The sequence below is a fragment of the Scedosporium apiospermum genome (genome assembly GCF_000732125.1).
Source record: "Scedosporium apiospermum strain IHEM 14462 chromosome Unknown SEQ_SAPIO_0099, whole genome shotgun sequence".
NCBI lineage: Eukaryota > Fungi > Ascomycota > Sordariomycetes > Microascales > Microascaceae > Scedosporium > Scedosporium apiospermum.
The window spans coordinates 818125-835677 of record NW_015971800.1 but is presented as its reverse complement, the minus strand read 5'-3'; the positions used below and the strand labels follow the sequence as shown (position 1 = coordinate 835677).

Here is a 17553-nt window from a genome sequence, read left to right as displayed (position 1 = left end):
AGGTGATCTTGATGCCTATGATATGGATATGGTTTGTCTCGATGGGGCTGAGACGAAGCGGCCAATCGGCATGGCAAAAGGGTGCTCTGGATTTCCTAATCCGCAGAGACTGAAATACGTTTCGAGTCTTGTAAAGCAGTTTTGTATCTCCATTTATGAGAGGCGGGATGAACTTGCTGGTCGAGACCAAGGCGTGTTCGGACAAGAGCCGCGGGAGACCTCGATCACGTTGGGGAAGATGCGAGTTTAGGCCATTGGTGGATCAAAGGCCGCCAACAAGTTGGGAACGGGGACGAAGTACGAAGGTATGCCCGCGAAAGAAACATTTCTCCGGCTATTTCCTAATTGTCTTTCAGATGTTGAAATTTGAAACTTATTGATCTATAAATAAAAATCAACTTGCGCGACTGCAGCAGTTCCCACTGAGCTCATGGCATGACCAAGACCCGTGATTGCCCTTTTTAGGCTTTCTATTCTTGACTAGATGCGCGGTTGCAAGTGTGTTCTGGAAATACTTTGACGCCATCTTTATGTGAAAACCGCGAGACAAGTCGAATAATACGGCCTCCGGGGAAAGACCGGCCTGAGCGAACAGCATTACGAAACTACCCAGTTTAGTTAACTTAGTTCGCATCAATGCTTTACCGGTGCAGTGCATATCTCTGGATTGTTGATGCCTTCGCAGGGATGAAACGGCGTCAGCTCTCCAGCATGACGTAGTGCCTCCTCCTCATCGGAACGCAAGCCGAGGGATTGAAACGGCAGTGCTGAATGTAAGACTACGAAGTATTTGCTGAGGTGAGAGATCTTGGGTCCAGACCCCTGTAGGTCCCAGATGTTCTCCATAGGGACACTGGAGCTTTGGAATCGGGCGCGCCTACAGAAACCGGTTTTGAAGATTAAAGAGGGAGTGGATATGCGAAGATGATCCAAAGGAAGGCTGCTGGGCTTCCAGACTTGCTACATGAGGAAAGGAGGGACTTGGGGATTTGCCTATATTGAGATTTGAAACCCAGTCCTTGTTTCCGCCACGGCACACAACGTGGGAGAGATGGGACGGAAGGATCGCGATGCGTAAAACGAAGGCGAATTTGTTGGAGGGGTGGCGGATGAAGGAGAAGCCCGGGTGTTTCATCTTCTGCCCTGATAGCCCGGGCTCGGTAAGAGGGTCATGGCAACACGTTGGCTGTAAATTCGGAACAGCTCTTCGCAGACAACCGTGTGCTTTCCTGCTCCAGATATTCTTATTGCCATGTTTGTCCCGGTAGGTCCGTCCGTATTATTAATATTATTATCCATTATCTGTTTTGGGGAGTGAGGGAGATGGTGATCAACCTCGGAGGTAATGGGCAATAATGCGCCTGAAGAAGTCAGGAGCTTAGGACGTCCAGGTGGGTGGCCAAAAGAGCACGGAGACTGCTTCGATGCTGGAGGCTAGTCTGACTGATGAATGAAATGACATCGACTGTTAGATTACTCGAGGATCTGGAACATATTTGCTGGAATGAAAACATTTAAAGCAAGTTACTCGACTGGCCTTTAAAGAGGGATCGGTCTCTTCGTGGCATCGCCTAATAATACGTGGTAAGACAGAGATCAGATCGCCGAGATGCAAGAGCGGCCCACCAATTCCGGAGGCTGCCAATAAAAGGCATTGGCGCCGGGGAGATCTCAAACTCAGGGTCGGCTCGGAGGCGAACATTGTGTGTGGAAGTGGTGGGGTTGACGAAAGACCAGGCCAGGGCAGCTCTGAGCCTGGGGTGGATTGATACATCATGAATTGATCCAATCGAGTGCATCGAGCGTTTTCCCTAGTGTACAGAGTATGTAGCCTTCCACGGACTCCGATGCCTATGCAATTGATCTGGTCGTCCATTTCCAGTTGCTCCTCGCCTCGACTTCGGCTGCCAGGCGAATTTCGCACTTTGTAGGTTTGATGAAAAACCAGGAGCGAGAGCGTTCATTCTGTTCAAATCCCTTGACCCCACCATCAATTGATGCCAAGCCAGAGCAATTGAGGTAGGAGTTGGGGTTCCCTGTACCTTTGTATGTACTTCGCCCTTGGAGCCAGGTCAGACCCAGACAGTGTTCGTCACGAGGTGGAACACGGACTTCTCTCAGAAAATTGGCGCATGGATACAGTGTCAATTATTTTTATGTGGATTATACACTGTCTAGAAGGAGTCCCGCCAAGTCTCGCACGTTGACCACACACACACATTTCCAAATCTCCCCCTGAGGAGGCTTGCACCTGCCAATCACCGCCGTCCCTTTGGTGGTCTTCGTTCCAGGCCCAGTTACGAACCCACCAGAGCGTAGCACCTTTCCACCCATGATTGATCTGTGCGGCAACAAGAGCGCACTTGCAACAGGGAAGCAGCGATTCAAATCAAGTTGCAATCAGACAATCTTGCCGACGTTGGAGCTGGCGTTGGCGAGGAGGTACTTCGCACTTGGTACTATTTCGATCGGCTCAGGTTGCATGCCATGCACGACAAGCGGCCTTGGTGTCTCTGCATCCCTTTCTGACAATACCCAACTTCTCCAGTTTCGGATGCCTTATTATTTTGTTTCTTTACGTTTATTTACTCCCTTCCATCCTCCTTGCTCTGGACATCGCCAACTCTTGTCCATCCCTTCACCTTTTCGGATCGTGGACGCCTCGGGCCTCTGCAGCTTGTCTTGTACTCGAACGGGCGACAAGTATTACGAGGTAGCAGATTGATTGCCAGCACCCCTGTCATAACTGCTCACTCATCTCCTCTTGTCTTGAGACTCGAATCCCAAAAGACCAAGAGTCGCCCAACGTCTTGCTCGCCTCCCTCTCGCCGACTTCGAACCCCGCTTTGCAGCTCCCTGTTTATTGCCAAAGGACGAAGTAAGAGTCGACCACATCCATCCTTCCTCCACCCATCGACGACATTCATCGGGCTCGACCAGCAGAAAACGGAATATCGATTTCTTTTATTAATACTTTTCGACCAAAGACGAACGATTTTGACCGCTCCCTCTCCCGAAACACAGCGATTCCGCCTTCAAATTCCTAGGGCGACGGCCTCCTATTCTCTCGAACCCCCGAGCCAAGGAGTCTCCGCATGCCACTTTCCGTAACCAACATCGTCTCCCTCTTCTCGTCTGTCCGTTTGAAAGCCCGCGACTGCTCGACCGGACTCGAGAAAACACATCCAAAAAGGGTTCGTATCTTTCCCATCATCAACCATCAGTCGCACCTGACCCGTCTAGCGCGTCCGAATCAATCCACTTCGCGGCTCGTCGCCGTCGCTCCTACCAGCACTATCTATTGCCCACCGCCTTACCTAGCTTTGTGACCATCGTCCTCGTCCTCTCTCCTTCTTTCGTCCTCCGACGAAGTAGCTAGGGACTTGACATTGGAGACGGCATTTCGGATTCGGCTGCGCTTATTCATCAGCTTTGTCTCGCTACACCCCTTTGCATTGCCATTTCAATATTGAAGCGAGGTCTCAATTGCTGCAGTCGTGTTTGCTGACCTTCCAAAGATATCCCAATCCTCTCCAGCACCATCGAGAGTGTCCATATTCTTGTGATCCCCTTGCTCCTCACAGGGGCCTTCTTGTCGCCTCAAAGTCACAATGGCGGCGTCTAACGGGTAAGTATACGATTTCTCCCTTTTTATTCTGCACCATTATCACCCTTGTCCTCAATCCACATGCCACCTCGAAGCCATCAATGATCTTGGTTCTCTTGTTCCAGCAGCCATCGAGAATCACCCCTCTGCCCCTCGGCCTTTAATCTTAGTGGCTTTCTCCACTGTGAATAGAGGCAGGAATACTGTGAGGCTGGAGGTGGGGTATTGATTTGATCCTTTGCGGAATTGGTCTCCGTGCTCTAGTGACCCCAAGCACTTGATTGATCCTTGTGCTGGTTGTCACTTCGCCAACATCAAATCAAATCAACCCACACTCCAATTCCTCGCCCCCCCCCCCATTCTACCACCTCTTGTGTGCCCATCTTCCCCTTCGCACAAGTCCCTTTCCACGACTGTGAATTGCTATCCTTCACAGCCCAGTTTATCCTGAGAAGCTCGATTTTGTGCCCCTTTGCTATTATTCCCCTCCTCTTTTTCCTCATTTTCCTTTAGCAGAACCGGCTTTCTTCCCCAAGAATACCGCCTGCCCCCTTAGCCCCTCCTTCCCCTTATTGTCTTCGAGCAATTTACCGAAGCCGTCGCCTGCCTTGCTTCTGACCGCGCTGGCCTGCCGGTGCCTATCATGGCTAACAATGCGGATAGTATCTACTCGGCGAACTCGTTCATGAACCCGGGCCCTGCTCCCCGGCCGCCGACCGACCGACCTCGCCTCAACCTTACCCCCGATGCTAATCTCCCCGGAAGCATGGCCAACATGGTCATTTCGCCCATCCGAAGCACCGCGACCTCCACATACACTGGCTCCACAATCTCTCTGCCCCTTGCCGCTCGTCAGTTGGCCAACAACACTGACGGCCTCGGAGGTGTGGCGATAAAGAAGGAGGGCTGGGCTCAGGTTAAAGAGAGCAAGAACTTCATCCAGCCTTGGAAGGCGAAATACCTAATCCTGCGAAAAGAATCGCTCGATTTCCACAAGGCCGAGGGCGGCAAGATTTCATATACTCTTTACCTTAAAGATGTGGTAAATGTCGGTCGAGTCGAAGCCGCTGGAACCATTTTCGAGATCAAGCGCAACACGGGCGGTAGTTCGACTAGCCCCGGCGACGACGATGGTACTGTCCGCACCCTGCAGATCAGAGTAAAGGGCGATGATGATCTCTACGAATGGATTGACCTAATATACGGCTCCTGTCCTGGGATGGGCGGCGTCAGTAACCCGACAAACTTCTCGCACGCGGTCCACGTCGGCTTCGATCCTCAGACGGGCGATTTCGTCGGTCTACCGCCCGAGTGGTCCAAACTGCTCAATTCGTCGGCGATCACGAAGGAGGACTACGAGCGAAATCCCCAAGCGGTTTTCGAGGTTCTTGATTTCTACTCCGATCTTACCAAGAGGCAAGAAAACCCCGCCCAATACCCCGGACTCACTCCCACACCCGCCTCCAGCCAACAGCCTAAGCCCTATGGTTACAACACTGGGGGCTCGACTGTCGCTCCCCCGCGACCTATGCAGCCCCAGCAGCAGCAGCAGCCGCCGCAGCGCCCTGCATACAATACCATTCCTTCGCAATCAGCCCAAAACACTCCTCGCCGCCCCTCTCCGACTGAACAACAGCAACAACGCTCGCAGATGCAAGGGATGGCATCCAACTACGTGTCTCAAGACTCGATGCGAGACGAGCAGCGCATGAAGCAGATCGAGGCTCAGCGCCAGCGCGACATCGAGGAGCAGAACCGACGGGATATGGAAGCCTACAATGCCGCCATCCCCAAGACAAAGACCCCGATCGCGCAACAAGAGCTTGGAGGCTATGGCGGCGGTCCATCATCGACCCCCGACCGATACAACCCCACACGTGCCGCGCCTCCCGCACCTGCAAAGGGTCCCACACAGCCGCTTCGCGCTCAGCGTCCCGCCCCGCCTGCCCCCACCGGCTCCGGCTCTCGCCCTCCCATTGCTCAACCTGGCATGAGCTCGAGCTCTCAGTCCCGACCAGCCCCTGGCCAGAGCAGCCCTGCTCGGTACCAGAATGGCGGCGCCGCCTCCTCCGCCCGGCCCAATGGTCCTTCCGGCAACCCTCCTCCCTCCCGCCTTCCCGCGCCTGTTAAGCCTCTCAACGTCGCGCCCAAGCCAAGCGCCGCACAACAGCAAGCCGATGCTGTTAGGGCTGCCGAAGCCGCGCTCACCGCCAAGCCGACCGCTGCAGAACGCAAGCAGGATCAGCGCATGTCTACCATGTCTGAGAGCGAGGTTATGGCTAGGCTAAGGGAGGTTGTTTCGAAGGACGATCCTAACTTGTCGTATTCCAAGCAGAAGAAGATTGGCCAGGGTGCTTCCGGCTCCGTCTACGTTGCTAAGGTCAAAGAGGGTGCCGTTTCTCCCATCGCCCGTGAAGTTCTCCGCCAGCAAGGACCCCGGGCTCAGGTTGCTATCAAGCAGATGGATCTCGCACACCAGCCAAGGAAGGAACTCATCGTCAACGAGATCATGGTCATGAAGGACAGCCGGCATAAGAACATCGTCAACTTCTTGGATGCCTTCCTTCGGAACAACAATGCCGAACTCTGGGTGGTCATGGAGTACATGGAGGGAGGCGCCCTTACTGATGTTATTGACAACAACCCCACCATTACAGAAGAGCAAATTTCTACCATCTGTCTCGAGGTACGTTGATGTTTGGTTTTCCTTGTCTTACGGACTGGGTTTCTACTGATAAGATGCTAACTCTGCTTGTCATTTTGCAGACATGCCGTGGTCTTCAGCACCTCCACTCCCAGAAGATTATTCATCGAGACATCAAATCCGATAACGTCCTGCTCGACGCTCGCGGAAATGTCAAAATTAGTGAGTGATGATCTTCATGTATAAGTGGGCAACAAGTTTGGTGGCGGAGAATGCTAACCAGGTAATGCAGCTGATTTTGGCTTCTGCGCTAAGCTTACGGACTCCAAGTCGAAGCGTGCCACTATGGTTGGCACTCCGTACTGGATGGCCCCGGAAGTAGTCAAGCAAAAGGAATACGGCCCCAAGGTCGACATTTGGTCACTCGGTATCATGGCGATTGAGATGATCGAGTCCGAACCCCCGTATCTGAACGAAGAACCCCTCAAGGCTCTGTACCTCATCGCTACGAACGGAACACCGAGGTTGAAGAAGCCAGAGAGGATCAGCAAGGAGCTCAAGGCCTTCTTGTCCGTCTGTCTTTGCGTCGAGGTCAAGTGCCGTGCTTCGGCCGACGAGTTGCTACAGCACGACTTCCTGAAACATGGATGCCCGCTCGCCAGCCTCGCCGAGCTACTTGCATTCAAGAAGCATGCTAAATAAGAGACCCGTACCCCCCGGCCGATGACGAACGTGTACGACCCTGATTCTTTTGACGACGACGGTCGTCGGCCATACCCAGGAGGGCACAGCGTCATCTGCCCTCAACTAAAACGCTCTATGGTTATAGAGTAGTTACTTTCGCCATTTCAGTTCTTTCATTAGCGTCGGATAATTTTTGCAATTGGTTTTTAGTCCATGTTGATAGCTTAGTGGACGTGCGTTTCTTTTTCTTCTAATTTTCTTCTTTCACCCCTTTTTTCCTCTTCGCACCATTCTCGAGTCATTTGGGCGTTCTTATTGGTTGGCAATGGTGGACATTGTTTCGTGGAACGAGAACAGGCAAGGTTCAACATGATGAAGACGAAATACCTCTTCGAGCCTGTATATGCATCTCTTTGGGGCGGCAGAATCGAAAATGAGAGAACGCCCACTCTTCATAATGGTAGATACAACGGCCCATCTATACTATGTCTGTGGTTTTCTGTTTACGCCCACCTGTTTCCGCTTTGGCTTCTCTTTTATCTTGCCGTCATCTTGCTCTTATTGTTTCTACGTCTTCAACATCTCCGCTTAGTCTACGGCATAAAAGCTGCATGGATGGGACGGTGAGGTGGGCGATATATCAGCGTCGTGGTGAGGAAAGGCACCAAGAGGGATTGGAGGTGGTACTCTTCGGCGCCGACATGTTGAGACGAAGATAATGTTGAAAATATATACCCCATGCATGGTGTGTTTGGAGCAGCAAGCAGCTTTTCGTCTTGGTTCAATTTCATAAGGTTTTGTTTTTCAAAGTGATAAGAGTACCAAGACTTCTCCGTTGATCTGGAAAATTCACGGCCTGTTCAACACACGTATGGCCGACCGATGGCCCAACCGATGGCCCAACCGATGGCCCAACCGATGGCCCGACCTTGTAACTTGATTAGAAGAGAATCGGCCTTCGCAACATTGGTTGAAATGGAGCTCGGATTCAGGATCTGAGCCAGCCCCAGGTGGGGTCAATGGGCTGGAAGTACGTTAAGAAAAATCAATAGGTCAATAGGTCAATTGCATTGGATCAATAAAGTCGAGAAAAAACGTCTGGATGCCTGATCAATGGGGATCCTGCCCTCAAGAAGGGTTGAATAAGTCTGATCAATTGGTGTGTCGTCAAGGTTTACTCCAGTTCTCACCAGTCACGTGATGGCTCCCACCCCAGCAGGAGCAGAGCATCGGAGCGCGTTTGTCCAACGCCCTGATTTTTTTTCCTTCAGCAATGGGAGCCTCTCTCATACCTGTAGCATCAGACATCAGATTCATCCTTAACCCCACGCCAAACTCTGGAACAGAGCCTTTATCTTGACGACAAGGCCCTTTTCTTCACAGCGAAGTCGATTCCACGGACCAATTATCACTGTTATACACATACGCCCTATCCTCGTCTCTTCGAATCCTACGACGCCACTTGTCGGGTGCACTGGAGAACCGCCCTATGTAGACGGTCTCAGCAGCACTGAGCCGTGTCGTCGACATGGCGGCCGCGACTATTACTGAATCCCAGAGGGAGCTTATCAGGTGCGCTTTTTCCTGCCCCTTGAACGCTTGCCTCTCCGTTGGGCGCGCCTTGGATCGAACGCCATGAACAGAACCCGCTAACGTTAGATACCCTTCAGCTCCCTGTCTCCCGACGATATACCTATCAAGCTACGCTGCGCGAACTGTAGTAAGCTGGCCGTGAATGCGTTCAGGTTGCCGTGCTGCGAGCAGGCAATATGCGAATCCTGTAAGTACATTCATCTAGGACCTCGAGATTCTCATTTTGCTCCAAAGAGCCCACGTCATCGAAGATGATTACTGACTATGGACTTCTCTTTGCGTCACAGGCCATTCTACACTGCCGTCCTCTTGCCCCGTCTGCGAGCATTCTCCCCTCTCCGCCGATGATTGCAAGATCCACAAGTCCTTGCGCACGACCGTGAGAGTCTTCCTCCGTAGCGAGGAGAAAAAGCGAGATAACCTCAAGCTCAAGGAGGCGAAGGAGCAGGCGAAAGAGCAAGCCGCCGCTGAACAGGCTGCCGCTGAGCAAGCTGCCGAGGCGAAGCCGGCGTCGTCTGCGGTAACCACGGCTGGAGGCGGCCAGGTTTCTGAGCAGGCGGAGACACAACCTGCGTCTGCGACGCAAGATGAGTCGGTGGCTCCAGCTCCTCAGGGAAATGAGATTGCCACAACTGAAGAAACCGATCAGGACGGGGCGAAGAAGCCTACCGATCAGGTATGACTATACCTGCTCCATATTCCATCCTCGCCTGGAAGGTGGAACACTGCTAACGCATCAAATACAGGATGATACTGCTCCAACCGATGCGGAGAAAGCCGGTGCCGATGCTGCGGACGGTGCGAATGACGATGGTGAATCGCAACAGCTTGTCCTCAAGCCCGCAGATGGCGAGGTCGAAGGGACCGACGCGAAAGAGGAAGCCGAAGACGGCGCGCAGGCCCAAAGCGAATATCGCGCGAACTTCGGCTACGACGCTGCTAGCGGAGGCGCCTTTGCAAACATGGGGTTCGCCGGGACGGGCGATTTCAACCAGATGCAGATGATGATGGCTATGCAGAACGGTTCCTTCAATGGTTTTCCGATGATGGGTATGTTTCCTACTCCTTCACTATTGCGCCTCGCTTCCTGTCCCCTTCTCTCTGTCCCTTGCCATTTCCCCGAAATAGATTGCTAACCCGTGCGTGCAAGGAATGGCAGGAATGAACATGGATCCTATGGCGATGCAAAACATGTACATGAACATGAACGGTGGCTACAATCAAGGCATGGGCATGAACGGCATGAACATGGGCATGGCGGGCTATGGGGGAGGCATGGGCGGCTCCAATGAGAACTGGAACGAACAAGCGCAGTCATGGAATTTCGGCCAAGATAATTACAATCATGCAAACTCTCTTGGCATGGGGCCCGGTGACTATGGCAACTATAACTCTGGATTCCAGCAGCAGCAGAACCAGCAGACAGGTTTCAATCAAGGTAACTTTGGTGGCCACCAGTTCAATGACTACCGGAGAAACAACTACGGATACCGCGGCAGGGGACGCGGCCGAGGAGCGGGCTTCCACGACGGCTACGGCCGGGGCCGGTATCAGGGGTACTCTGGCGGCAACCAAGCCTACGGCCATCAATACCCTTATCAGCAGAATCAGAATCAACAGCAGGCCTATGGTCTAGGCGCCGCTGGCTCCGGTCAGGGGTATAACAGCCAAAACGGCGTGATGGCAGCAGATGATCCCTCCAGTCGGGAGCAGTCCAAAGTCGATGAGTTTGGCCGTGAGATCCGGCCTGAAGGCGGGAGCCCTGATGACCGTGACGCCACCGCCTCTCAGCCTGACAAGAATGATTCCAATGAGGCGGCCGCCCATGGTGGGGACCAAGTAGGCAGCGGCAACAGTGGAGAACAGCAGCAGAATCCTGAGCAAAGTGACCGTGCCGTATCTGCAGATGCCACTACTGGCGGCGGCAGCGGGAACTTTGGAAAGGTGACTTCGGTAGCTAACCCTGATGTGCCCTTTAACGCCCCCACTGGTCCCAAGGCAATGCGCCAGGGCCTACCCAATACTAGTGTTGCCCACCTGCGTGCCCGTGGTCTTCTCGTTGACGATGATAGGGCTTCGTCGCCGTATAGCCACGCGAATGGCGGTGGTGACATGAAGGGCAGCAGGCATAGGTCTAGGAGTAGTTCTCCATCCCGTTCCGAGCATGAGTATTACCGCGACCGAAGCCGTGACCGTGACCGCGATCGTGACCGTGAGCGAGATAGAGATCGTGATCGTGATCGTGATCGTGATCGGGATAGGACCCGCAGTGGTCGAGACGTCCGCGACAAGGATTACGACAAGAAGAGATCCGGAGGCGATGGCGATCGTGAGCGCGGAAGGGACCGCTCCAGATCCACGGTGCCGAGTAGGAGTCGCAGCCGTAGTGGCAGCCGGAGGCGTCGGCACAAGAGCTCACGCCGGCACAGGCGCGATAGGTCCGAGTCTGTAGCCATGGAAGACGACGGTACCGACGAGCACCGTAAGCGGAGCAAGCACAGGAGCGGCAGGAAACACGCATCTGGTGCCACGTCCACCGTTGAGGACGAGGGCGCTAGCAGCAAGTCCCGGTCGAAGACGGAAGACGGCAAGAGCTTGCATGAGCGGTCGAGGTCCGCTTCGCCGGATGACTCCAAGAGGCATAGGAGCAGCAGGAGGGATCGCGATTCGGAGAAGCGTCGTGATAAGGAGAAATATCGTGATGAGGAGAGGGAGAGGAGGAAGGGACGGCATGATCGTGCGGAACGAGATAGGGACCGTGACCGCGAGAAGGATCGTGACCGTGACCGAGATAGAGACCGAGATCGTGATCGCGATAGAGACCGTGAGCGGGACAAAGACCGTGAGCGGGACAAAGACCGCGACAGGGACCGCAAGGGCCGCAGAGACAGAGAAAAGCGTCGAGAGGAGCGCAGAGAAGAAAGACACCGAAGCAGCAAGAAGCACACTCCCGAGCCACCCTCAGCTACCGACGCCAAGTCAGATAAACAACAGTTTGAACCCCCGGCCAAGTCCTCATCCCATCCCGAGGGCCGCCGGGCCTCCCAAGCCTCCGCCTCCTCGGCCAAGGGCGGCAAGGATCCGCACACGCTGGAGCGCGAAGCCCGAGACAGGGAGCGCCTGCTGAAGGAGGCGCAGAGGATCGCGTCGCTGGCCGGTTCGAAGAGGAGCCGCGGCGATGACGACGAGGATTGGAAGAGGAGACGGAAGGGACGGAGGAGCGAGGTTGTTTCGGGGGATGATTCGGAGGCGAGGATGAGGAGGTTGGAGGCGGAGAGGGAGGGTGGACGATGGGGTTGAGTGTGTTTTCAACATTGAAGAAGAAGCGCAATCGATCGATACCCACAGCATCCTAGGACCCTTTTTCTTGCTTTTCCCCCTTTTACTAGGCGGGCTGTCCGTCACACCTTGGATTGCATCCGAGTAATCGCGTCGCCGCTCGCGTCCGTCCTTCAGAGCCTCTGGGAAGAAGGACCCGATTGATACCAAGGAAGGAAACGATCATCGGGAATACCCCTGTCGGCTTATCCTCTCTTTTCATTTACGCATTGCATGTTGAATGCCTTCCAACGAGTCACCGGACAAACAGACAAGCAAACCAAACCCAAACCAAACCCAAAAGCGAAAGGAAAGGAAAAAGAAGAAGAAAAAAGAAAGGGGATAAAAAGAGGAGGAAAGAATGTTTCTGCTCAGAGGGGAAAACGCTACGAAGGGCCCCCAATTGCTATCGGGGCACTCAAATCTCCATTTGCAAAAGGAGTATAAAACAGCATGAAGGAGGGGAGTTTTTAGGTGGTTGTGTTTTTCCCAGGGCAGTGGTCGTCGATGTGGTGAGCCAGATATTCATTGGGCTCGGTGCCCGTATTATACAGATTTAATAGACATTACGGCCTTTGGGTCTAAGACGTCCAGTTCTTGGTTCGTACGTGTCGATGTTGTTTGGCGTGGCCTTTGTTTCGTAGAGAGTAAGGAGACCAGGCACTCAGAGAGACGTGTCGAAGTTCTTTCTAGAATAACGTAGGAAATATCGCCGAGTTAAGCATCAACCGACCAAGACTTGGTTTAACAATAATATATCATAACAGTATTGCATATAATATCGCCTAGTAACCCACTGGTCCCATCTTCCTATCTCCCGTCCATCTCTTCGATCGCTTCTTGCACTTGTTGGAAAAGCCGCAACGCTGCAACAGCGCCTGCGAAGAAGAGCCAGAGCCAAGAATCGCCCTGCAATCGGCAGTAGACAAGAAAGAAAAGCATGAGAAGAAAAACAGATTAACGCCACCTTGTCAAACCAAGGGCAAGAGAAAAGAAACGTAAAAATCAACATCCTCGCAAGCCGACGGAAATAGCCCGCCGGGTCCCTGCGATCTTTCCCCGTGGGGTGCTCTTCCCAGACCGAGATAATGAAAGAAATATGCAGCATTCAATAGCTCTCCCTCTACTTTCGTATCTCTCTCCCTCTCCCTCTCCCTCTCCCTTCCGAGAAAAAGAAAAGAAACAAATATTTGTCTAACAAGCGCAGCCTTCCTTCGCACCGACATCCCTCGGGCCCGTAAGGTTAACCCTCTGCTCATCACCACCCCTAGCCGCCGAGCTCGCCCCGGGCACCCTGGAGCTCTTAAGACTCGTCTCCGGAATGGCATTGGCAATGGCCGTAAACACATCCTCGACCATGTGGCCCGTCTTGGCGCTCGTCTCAAAGAAGAGCAGGCTCTCCTCGTCGGCGTACGTCTTCGCCTCCTCGGTGGAGACCTTGCGGGCGTTGGAGTCGTCGTCGACGGAGTCATCGGCGAGATCGAGCTTGTTGCCGACGAGGGCGATGACGATTCCGGGGGAGGCCTGGCGCTGGAGCTCGGCGACCCAGTGCTTGGCTTTGATGAGGGAGGCGGGCTTGGTGATGTCGTAGACTACGAGGGCGGCTTGGGCGTTGCGGTAGTACATGGGGGCTAGGGAGGCGAAGCGCTCCTGGCCGGCGGTGTCCCATATTTCGAACTTGATTGTCCGCGAGGGGAGGTTGCATTTTTGTGTGAGGAAGGCGGCTGGAGGCAGACGTCGTTAGTGGACGAGAACTGATGGTTTGTGGTGGAGGTGTGCTTGGTTGGGAGGGTGCTGGAGAGAGAAGGGCAACGTACCGCCAATCGTAGGCTCCTTGTTCTCTTGGAAGTCATTGTTGACGAAACGTAGCACGAGAGATGACTAGAAAGGCAAGCGTTAGCAGATATCCCGGCGTCCGCAGTTCCACAGAGTTGGAGAACAAAGCAGCGATGTGCCAGCCGTATCTCCAGTCGCGAGTCATTGTCCATCTACCTTTCCAACAGCAGCCTCTCCCAACAGCACTAGCTTCACGCTGCTGCTAGGCTTAGGAGCATTGGGATCCGCCATGGCTATGGGCGCTCGAGATCGAATCGGCGTGGGCTAAACGTAGATGCGGAGGCTGGTGGTAGGAACGGGACCGGCGAACCGGGATTCTAGACGGCGGGACGAGCCTAGCGAATGGTACCTGTCTGTCTTGGGTGCGGGAAGACCGGGTGCAAGCGAACTCGGTATCGTCGGGGGCCGTAGAGATGGGAAAACTTCACGGGAATTGAGCTTGTATATAAAGGGAGTCTATGTGGTTGCCTGGTGTCGGCGTTGGGGACAGCAGAAGAGCCAGTGCACTGGTAGAGTCGGCGACGTGGTGGTGGGAAAAATGACGGAATGGAAGTTGGTGGCGGGAGCTTTGGAGAAGATGCACGTCTTGGCCTGACCAGTCTTGTTTGAGAAGGGAAAAGGCGGGCGGTGGTGTAGATGACGAAGCTGGGATCAGAACCTCAATGGGTGTCTGAGTCCATTTGTTCTGGGCCTCTAGTGGGCGAAGGGCCACTGTACCGGAGAGTCCCGGTGGTGTCCGGCAGGGGAGAGGTTGGACCATTCCAGTGAGTCTGCCCACTAACGTCCCCGCAAATACAGTGACTGCTCAGCATTTAAACTGATTCAATTGCTGGTTGCCTGGGAACAAGTCGTCATCACTACACAAGTACCTTCGTACACAACACATGTTGCAGACACAGGTCCTGCGGTACGAAGTAGTACATTGACTTGGATGGACCCATTCCACCCATTTCCAGGTGGGGCACATCGGTTAATAGTTTATAGTTTACCCATTCACCGCCTGAAAATGTGCGGCAGAAAAGTTCAGAGCTTGTGATGAAGGGAAAAAAAAAAGTTGGGAGAAAAAAAGAAGAAAAAATCGCCAGCGGAAATTGTCCCCGCCAAAGGAAAAATTAACCGCGAGCCTTCGCATCTTCCTGTCGCTCGTTCGCGATCCCATCCTCTGAGGACGACATAGTCACCATGCATCCCGACAGGATAGCACGATTACCCCACAAGGTTGCGGCCCTCGCAGACCCTCCCAATTTCCCCAAGAAGGCCCTCTTCGAAGAGAGCGATTCCGACTCTGATGATGGCGGGGCCGCTGTTGAATCCGGGAACTTCAAGGTGAATAGCGAGTATGCGAAGAGGTTTGAGCATAACAAGAAGCGTGAGGAGAGGCAGAGACGTACGTATTTGAATTTCTATCTCAACACGGCCTCCCAATTCTTTTTTTGTTGTTCTAGGAAAAAAAACTAACACAGAACCAAAAGTCGAGGAAAAGTTCAAGAAAGAAGGCAACGATGAGGACGCTTCCGACTCTGAATCATCCGACGAAACAGAAGACGAAGACGCATTCCTCGCCACCGAAGATCTAGACGCCCGCATCTCCGAGACCCTCCACGCCCTACGGACAAAGGACCCGCGCATCTACGACAAGAACGCCAAGTTCTTCTCCGAGGCCGCGCCCGCGGAAAACGGCGCCGAGAAGAAGAAGAAAGAGAAGCCCATGTTCCTGAAGGACTACCACCGAGAACGGTACATGGCCGGAGCGACGGGCGCGTCGGACTCGGAACCTGACGATGAGGATGCTGAGAAACCCAAGACGTACGTCGAGGAACAGGCGGACCTCAAAAAGGCTATCCTCGCAGAGATCGACGCCGCTGCTACCGGGGGCGCTTCGGACGACGACAACGAAGACGCGGGCTTCCTCAAGCCCAAGCCCAAGTCCAAGAAGCAGCTCGCCGAGGAACAAGCCGATGAAGCCTCCAAGAAATCCTCCGCCGTCCTCACCGAGGCGGACATCCAAAACGCAGACAAGAACCCCGAGCTGTACCTCTCCAACTTCATGGCCGCCCGCGCCTGGGTAGGCCCCGACGGTTCCAACTGGAAAGCCTTCGAGTCGGACGACGGCGACTCGGACCTCGAGAAGGCGGACGAGATCGAGGCGGCGTACAACATGCGCTTCGAGGACCCGTCCAAGTCCAATGAGATCCTAAAATCGTACGCGCGAGACGTCGCGGCGCAGAAATCCGTGCGGCGCGAGAAGATGAGCGCGAGGCAGCGGCAGAGGGAGGCGGAGAGGGAGCGCAAGGAGGAGGAGAAGAAACAGCGGAGGGAGGAGAAGGCGCGGTTGAAGAAGTTGAAGTTGGAGGAGGCCCAGGGAAAGTTGGAGAAGATTAAGAAGACGGCGGGATTGAGTGGGAAGGAGCTTAGTGACGATCAGTTGTTGGAGATTCTTAATGATGCTTGGGATGACGATAGGTGGGAGGAGGAGATGAAGAAGAGGTTCGGCGAGGAGTACTATAACGAAGATGACAATGGCATGGCTTCGAGCGAGGAGGAAGGAGATGAAGACGCCGAGGGCTCCGAGAAGAAGAAGAAAAAGAAGAAGCCTAAGAAGCCGAAGTGGGATGACGACATCGACATCACCGACGTAGTCAAAGACTACGAAGATGACGCGCCGGCCTTCACCTTAAGTGACATCGAGGAAGACCAAGAAATGGCGGATGCCGCGGCAGACGATCAAGAGGAAGCCTCCTCAGACTCAGACTCCGACTCCGACTCCGACTCCGACTCTCGCCCCTCCAAGAAACGCAAAACCTCCAAAGACCACAAGAAAGACCGCCTCGCCGCAAAACGCGCCTCCAAGCAAGAGCGCGCCCGCCTCGAAGCCCTCGTCTCCACGAAGCTCGAGATCGACGACCCAGACCTCCTCGCCCTCGGCGCGTCAGCTTCCTCCTCCAAAAAGTCCGCCCCCACCCTCTTCCGCTGGCGCGAGACCTCGCCCCGCTCCTTCGGCATGACGGCGAGAGACGTGCTCCTCGCGCCTTCCGACAAGGCGCTCAATCAGTTTGCGGGTATCAAGAAGTATGCGAGCTTTAGGGACCCCGAACAGAAGCGCAAGGATAAGAAGAGTCTGAGCAAGAAGGCGAGGCTAAAGAAGTGGAGGCGGGAGGTGTTTGGTCGGGAGTATGAGGAGACCGGACCTGACTTTGGCTTCGATGCCCTCGAGGGTGTAGAGGACGACGCTGAGGAGATCAGGGTCAAGAAGAGGAAAGCAGATGATGAGGACGAGACCAAGGAGAAGAAGAAGAAGAAGAGGAAGAGGGGCCATAAAAAGTCTACTGCTGAGGTTTGAAATGTATCCAGCGCATCAACTATTCCTCGTTCTCTTTTCCGTAACTGTCCGGTCCAACGGCAAGATACCATTCAATCTTCATCGTAAATTGATATATCCTGGAGCTTCATATTGTTAAATAAGAAAAATCTTCCTCGGAGTCGCACGTCGCAAAGGGATCAACAACACATCTTGCCTCGCTCTTTTTGATATTGATCACTTTGTATTTGTCGATTATCCAAGTAGTAGTTCCTATATATATATATATATTTTACATCCCATTGCAGCAACTGGTATCGATAGTTACACACGCTAAGCACCACCCCGTCCCGAAGAAAATGCTCCTCCCACCCATGACCGATCCGTAACGATTGGAAAACCCAGAGAGGAAAACCGTGTTTGTTTCATCGAACCCATAATTTGCACAAAGGAATGGATTGCGCCCGCTCCGTTTTGCAAGAAGAAACAAGAAAAATAGAATAGAAGACGAAAACGAAGAAGAGGAGAAAAAAAAAGAAAAGAGAAGAAAACTTCCCCCCCAGCTCCCCTCTT

General features: G+C 53.7%; 4 protein-coding genes across 4 annotated transcripts; 3 read left to right on the top strand and 1 right to left on the bottom strand.

The window, feature by feature from the left end:
- Window positions 1-3611: 3611 nt before the first annotated feature.
- Window positions 3612-6953, top strand: SAPIO_CDS5678 (uncharacterized protein; the record flags this gene model as incomplete). Its single annotated transcript, XM_016787955.1, has 4 exons — window positions 3612-3628; window positions 4271-6293; window positions 6374-6473; window positions 6544-6953. The coding sequence occupies 4 exons, from the start codon at window positions 3612-3614 to the stop codon at window positions 6951-6953; spliced, it is 2550 nt and encodes an 849-aa protein (XP_016642270.1).
- Window positions 6954-8463: 1510 nt separating this feature from the next.
- On the top strand, window positions 8464-11828 carry SAPIO_CDS5677 (uncharacterized protein; the record flags this gene model as incomplete). Its single annotated transcript, XM_016787954.1, has 5 exons — window positions 8464-8507; window positions 8606-8715; window positions 8816-9204; window positions 9275-9578; window positions 9679-11828. The coding sequence occupies 5 exons, from the start codon at window positions 8464-8466 to the stop codon at window positions 11826-11828; spliced, it is 2997 nt and encodes a 998-aa protein (XP_016642269.1).
- A 1212-nt stretch (window positions 11829-13040) lies between these two features.
- Window positions 13041-13913, bottom strand: SAPIO_CDS5676 (uncharacterized protein; the record flags this gene model as incomplete). Its single annotated transcript, XM_016787953.1, has 3 exons — window positions 13041-13570; window positions 13664-13727; window positions 13839-13913. The coding sequence occupies 3 exons, from the start codon at window positions 13911-13913 to the stop codon at window positions 13041-13043; spliced, it is 669 nt and encodes a 222-aa protein (XP_016642268.1).
- A 951-nt stretch (window positions 13914-14864) lies between these two features.
- Window positions 14865-17022, top strand: SAPIO_CDS5675 (uncharacterized protein; the record flags this gene model as incomplete). The annotated part of the gene is made up of 2 exons (XM_016787952.1): window positions 14865-15069; window positions 15155-17022. The coding sequence occupies 2 exons, from the start codon at window positions 14865-14867 to the stop codon at window positions 17020-17022; spliced, it is 2073 nt and encodes a 690-aa protein (XP_016642267.1).
- Window positions 17023-17553: the final 531 nt, after the last annotated feature.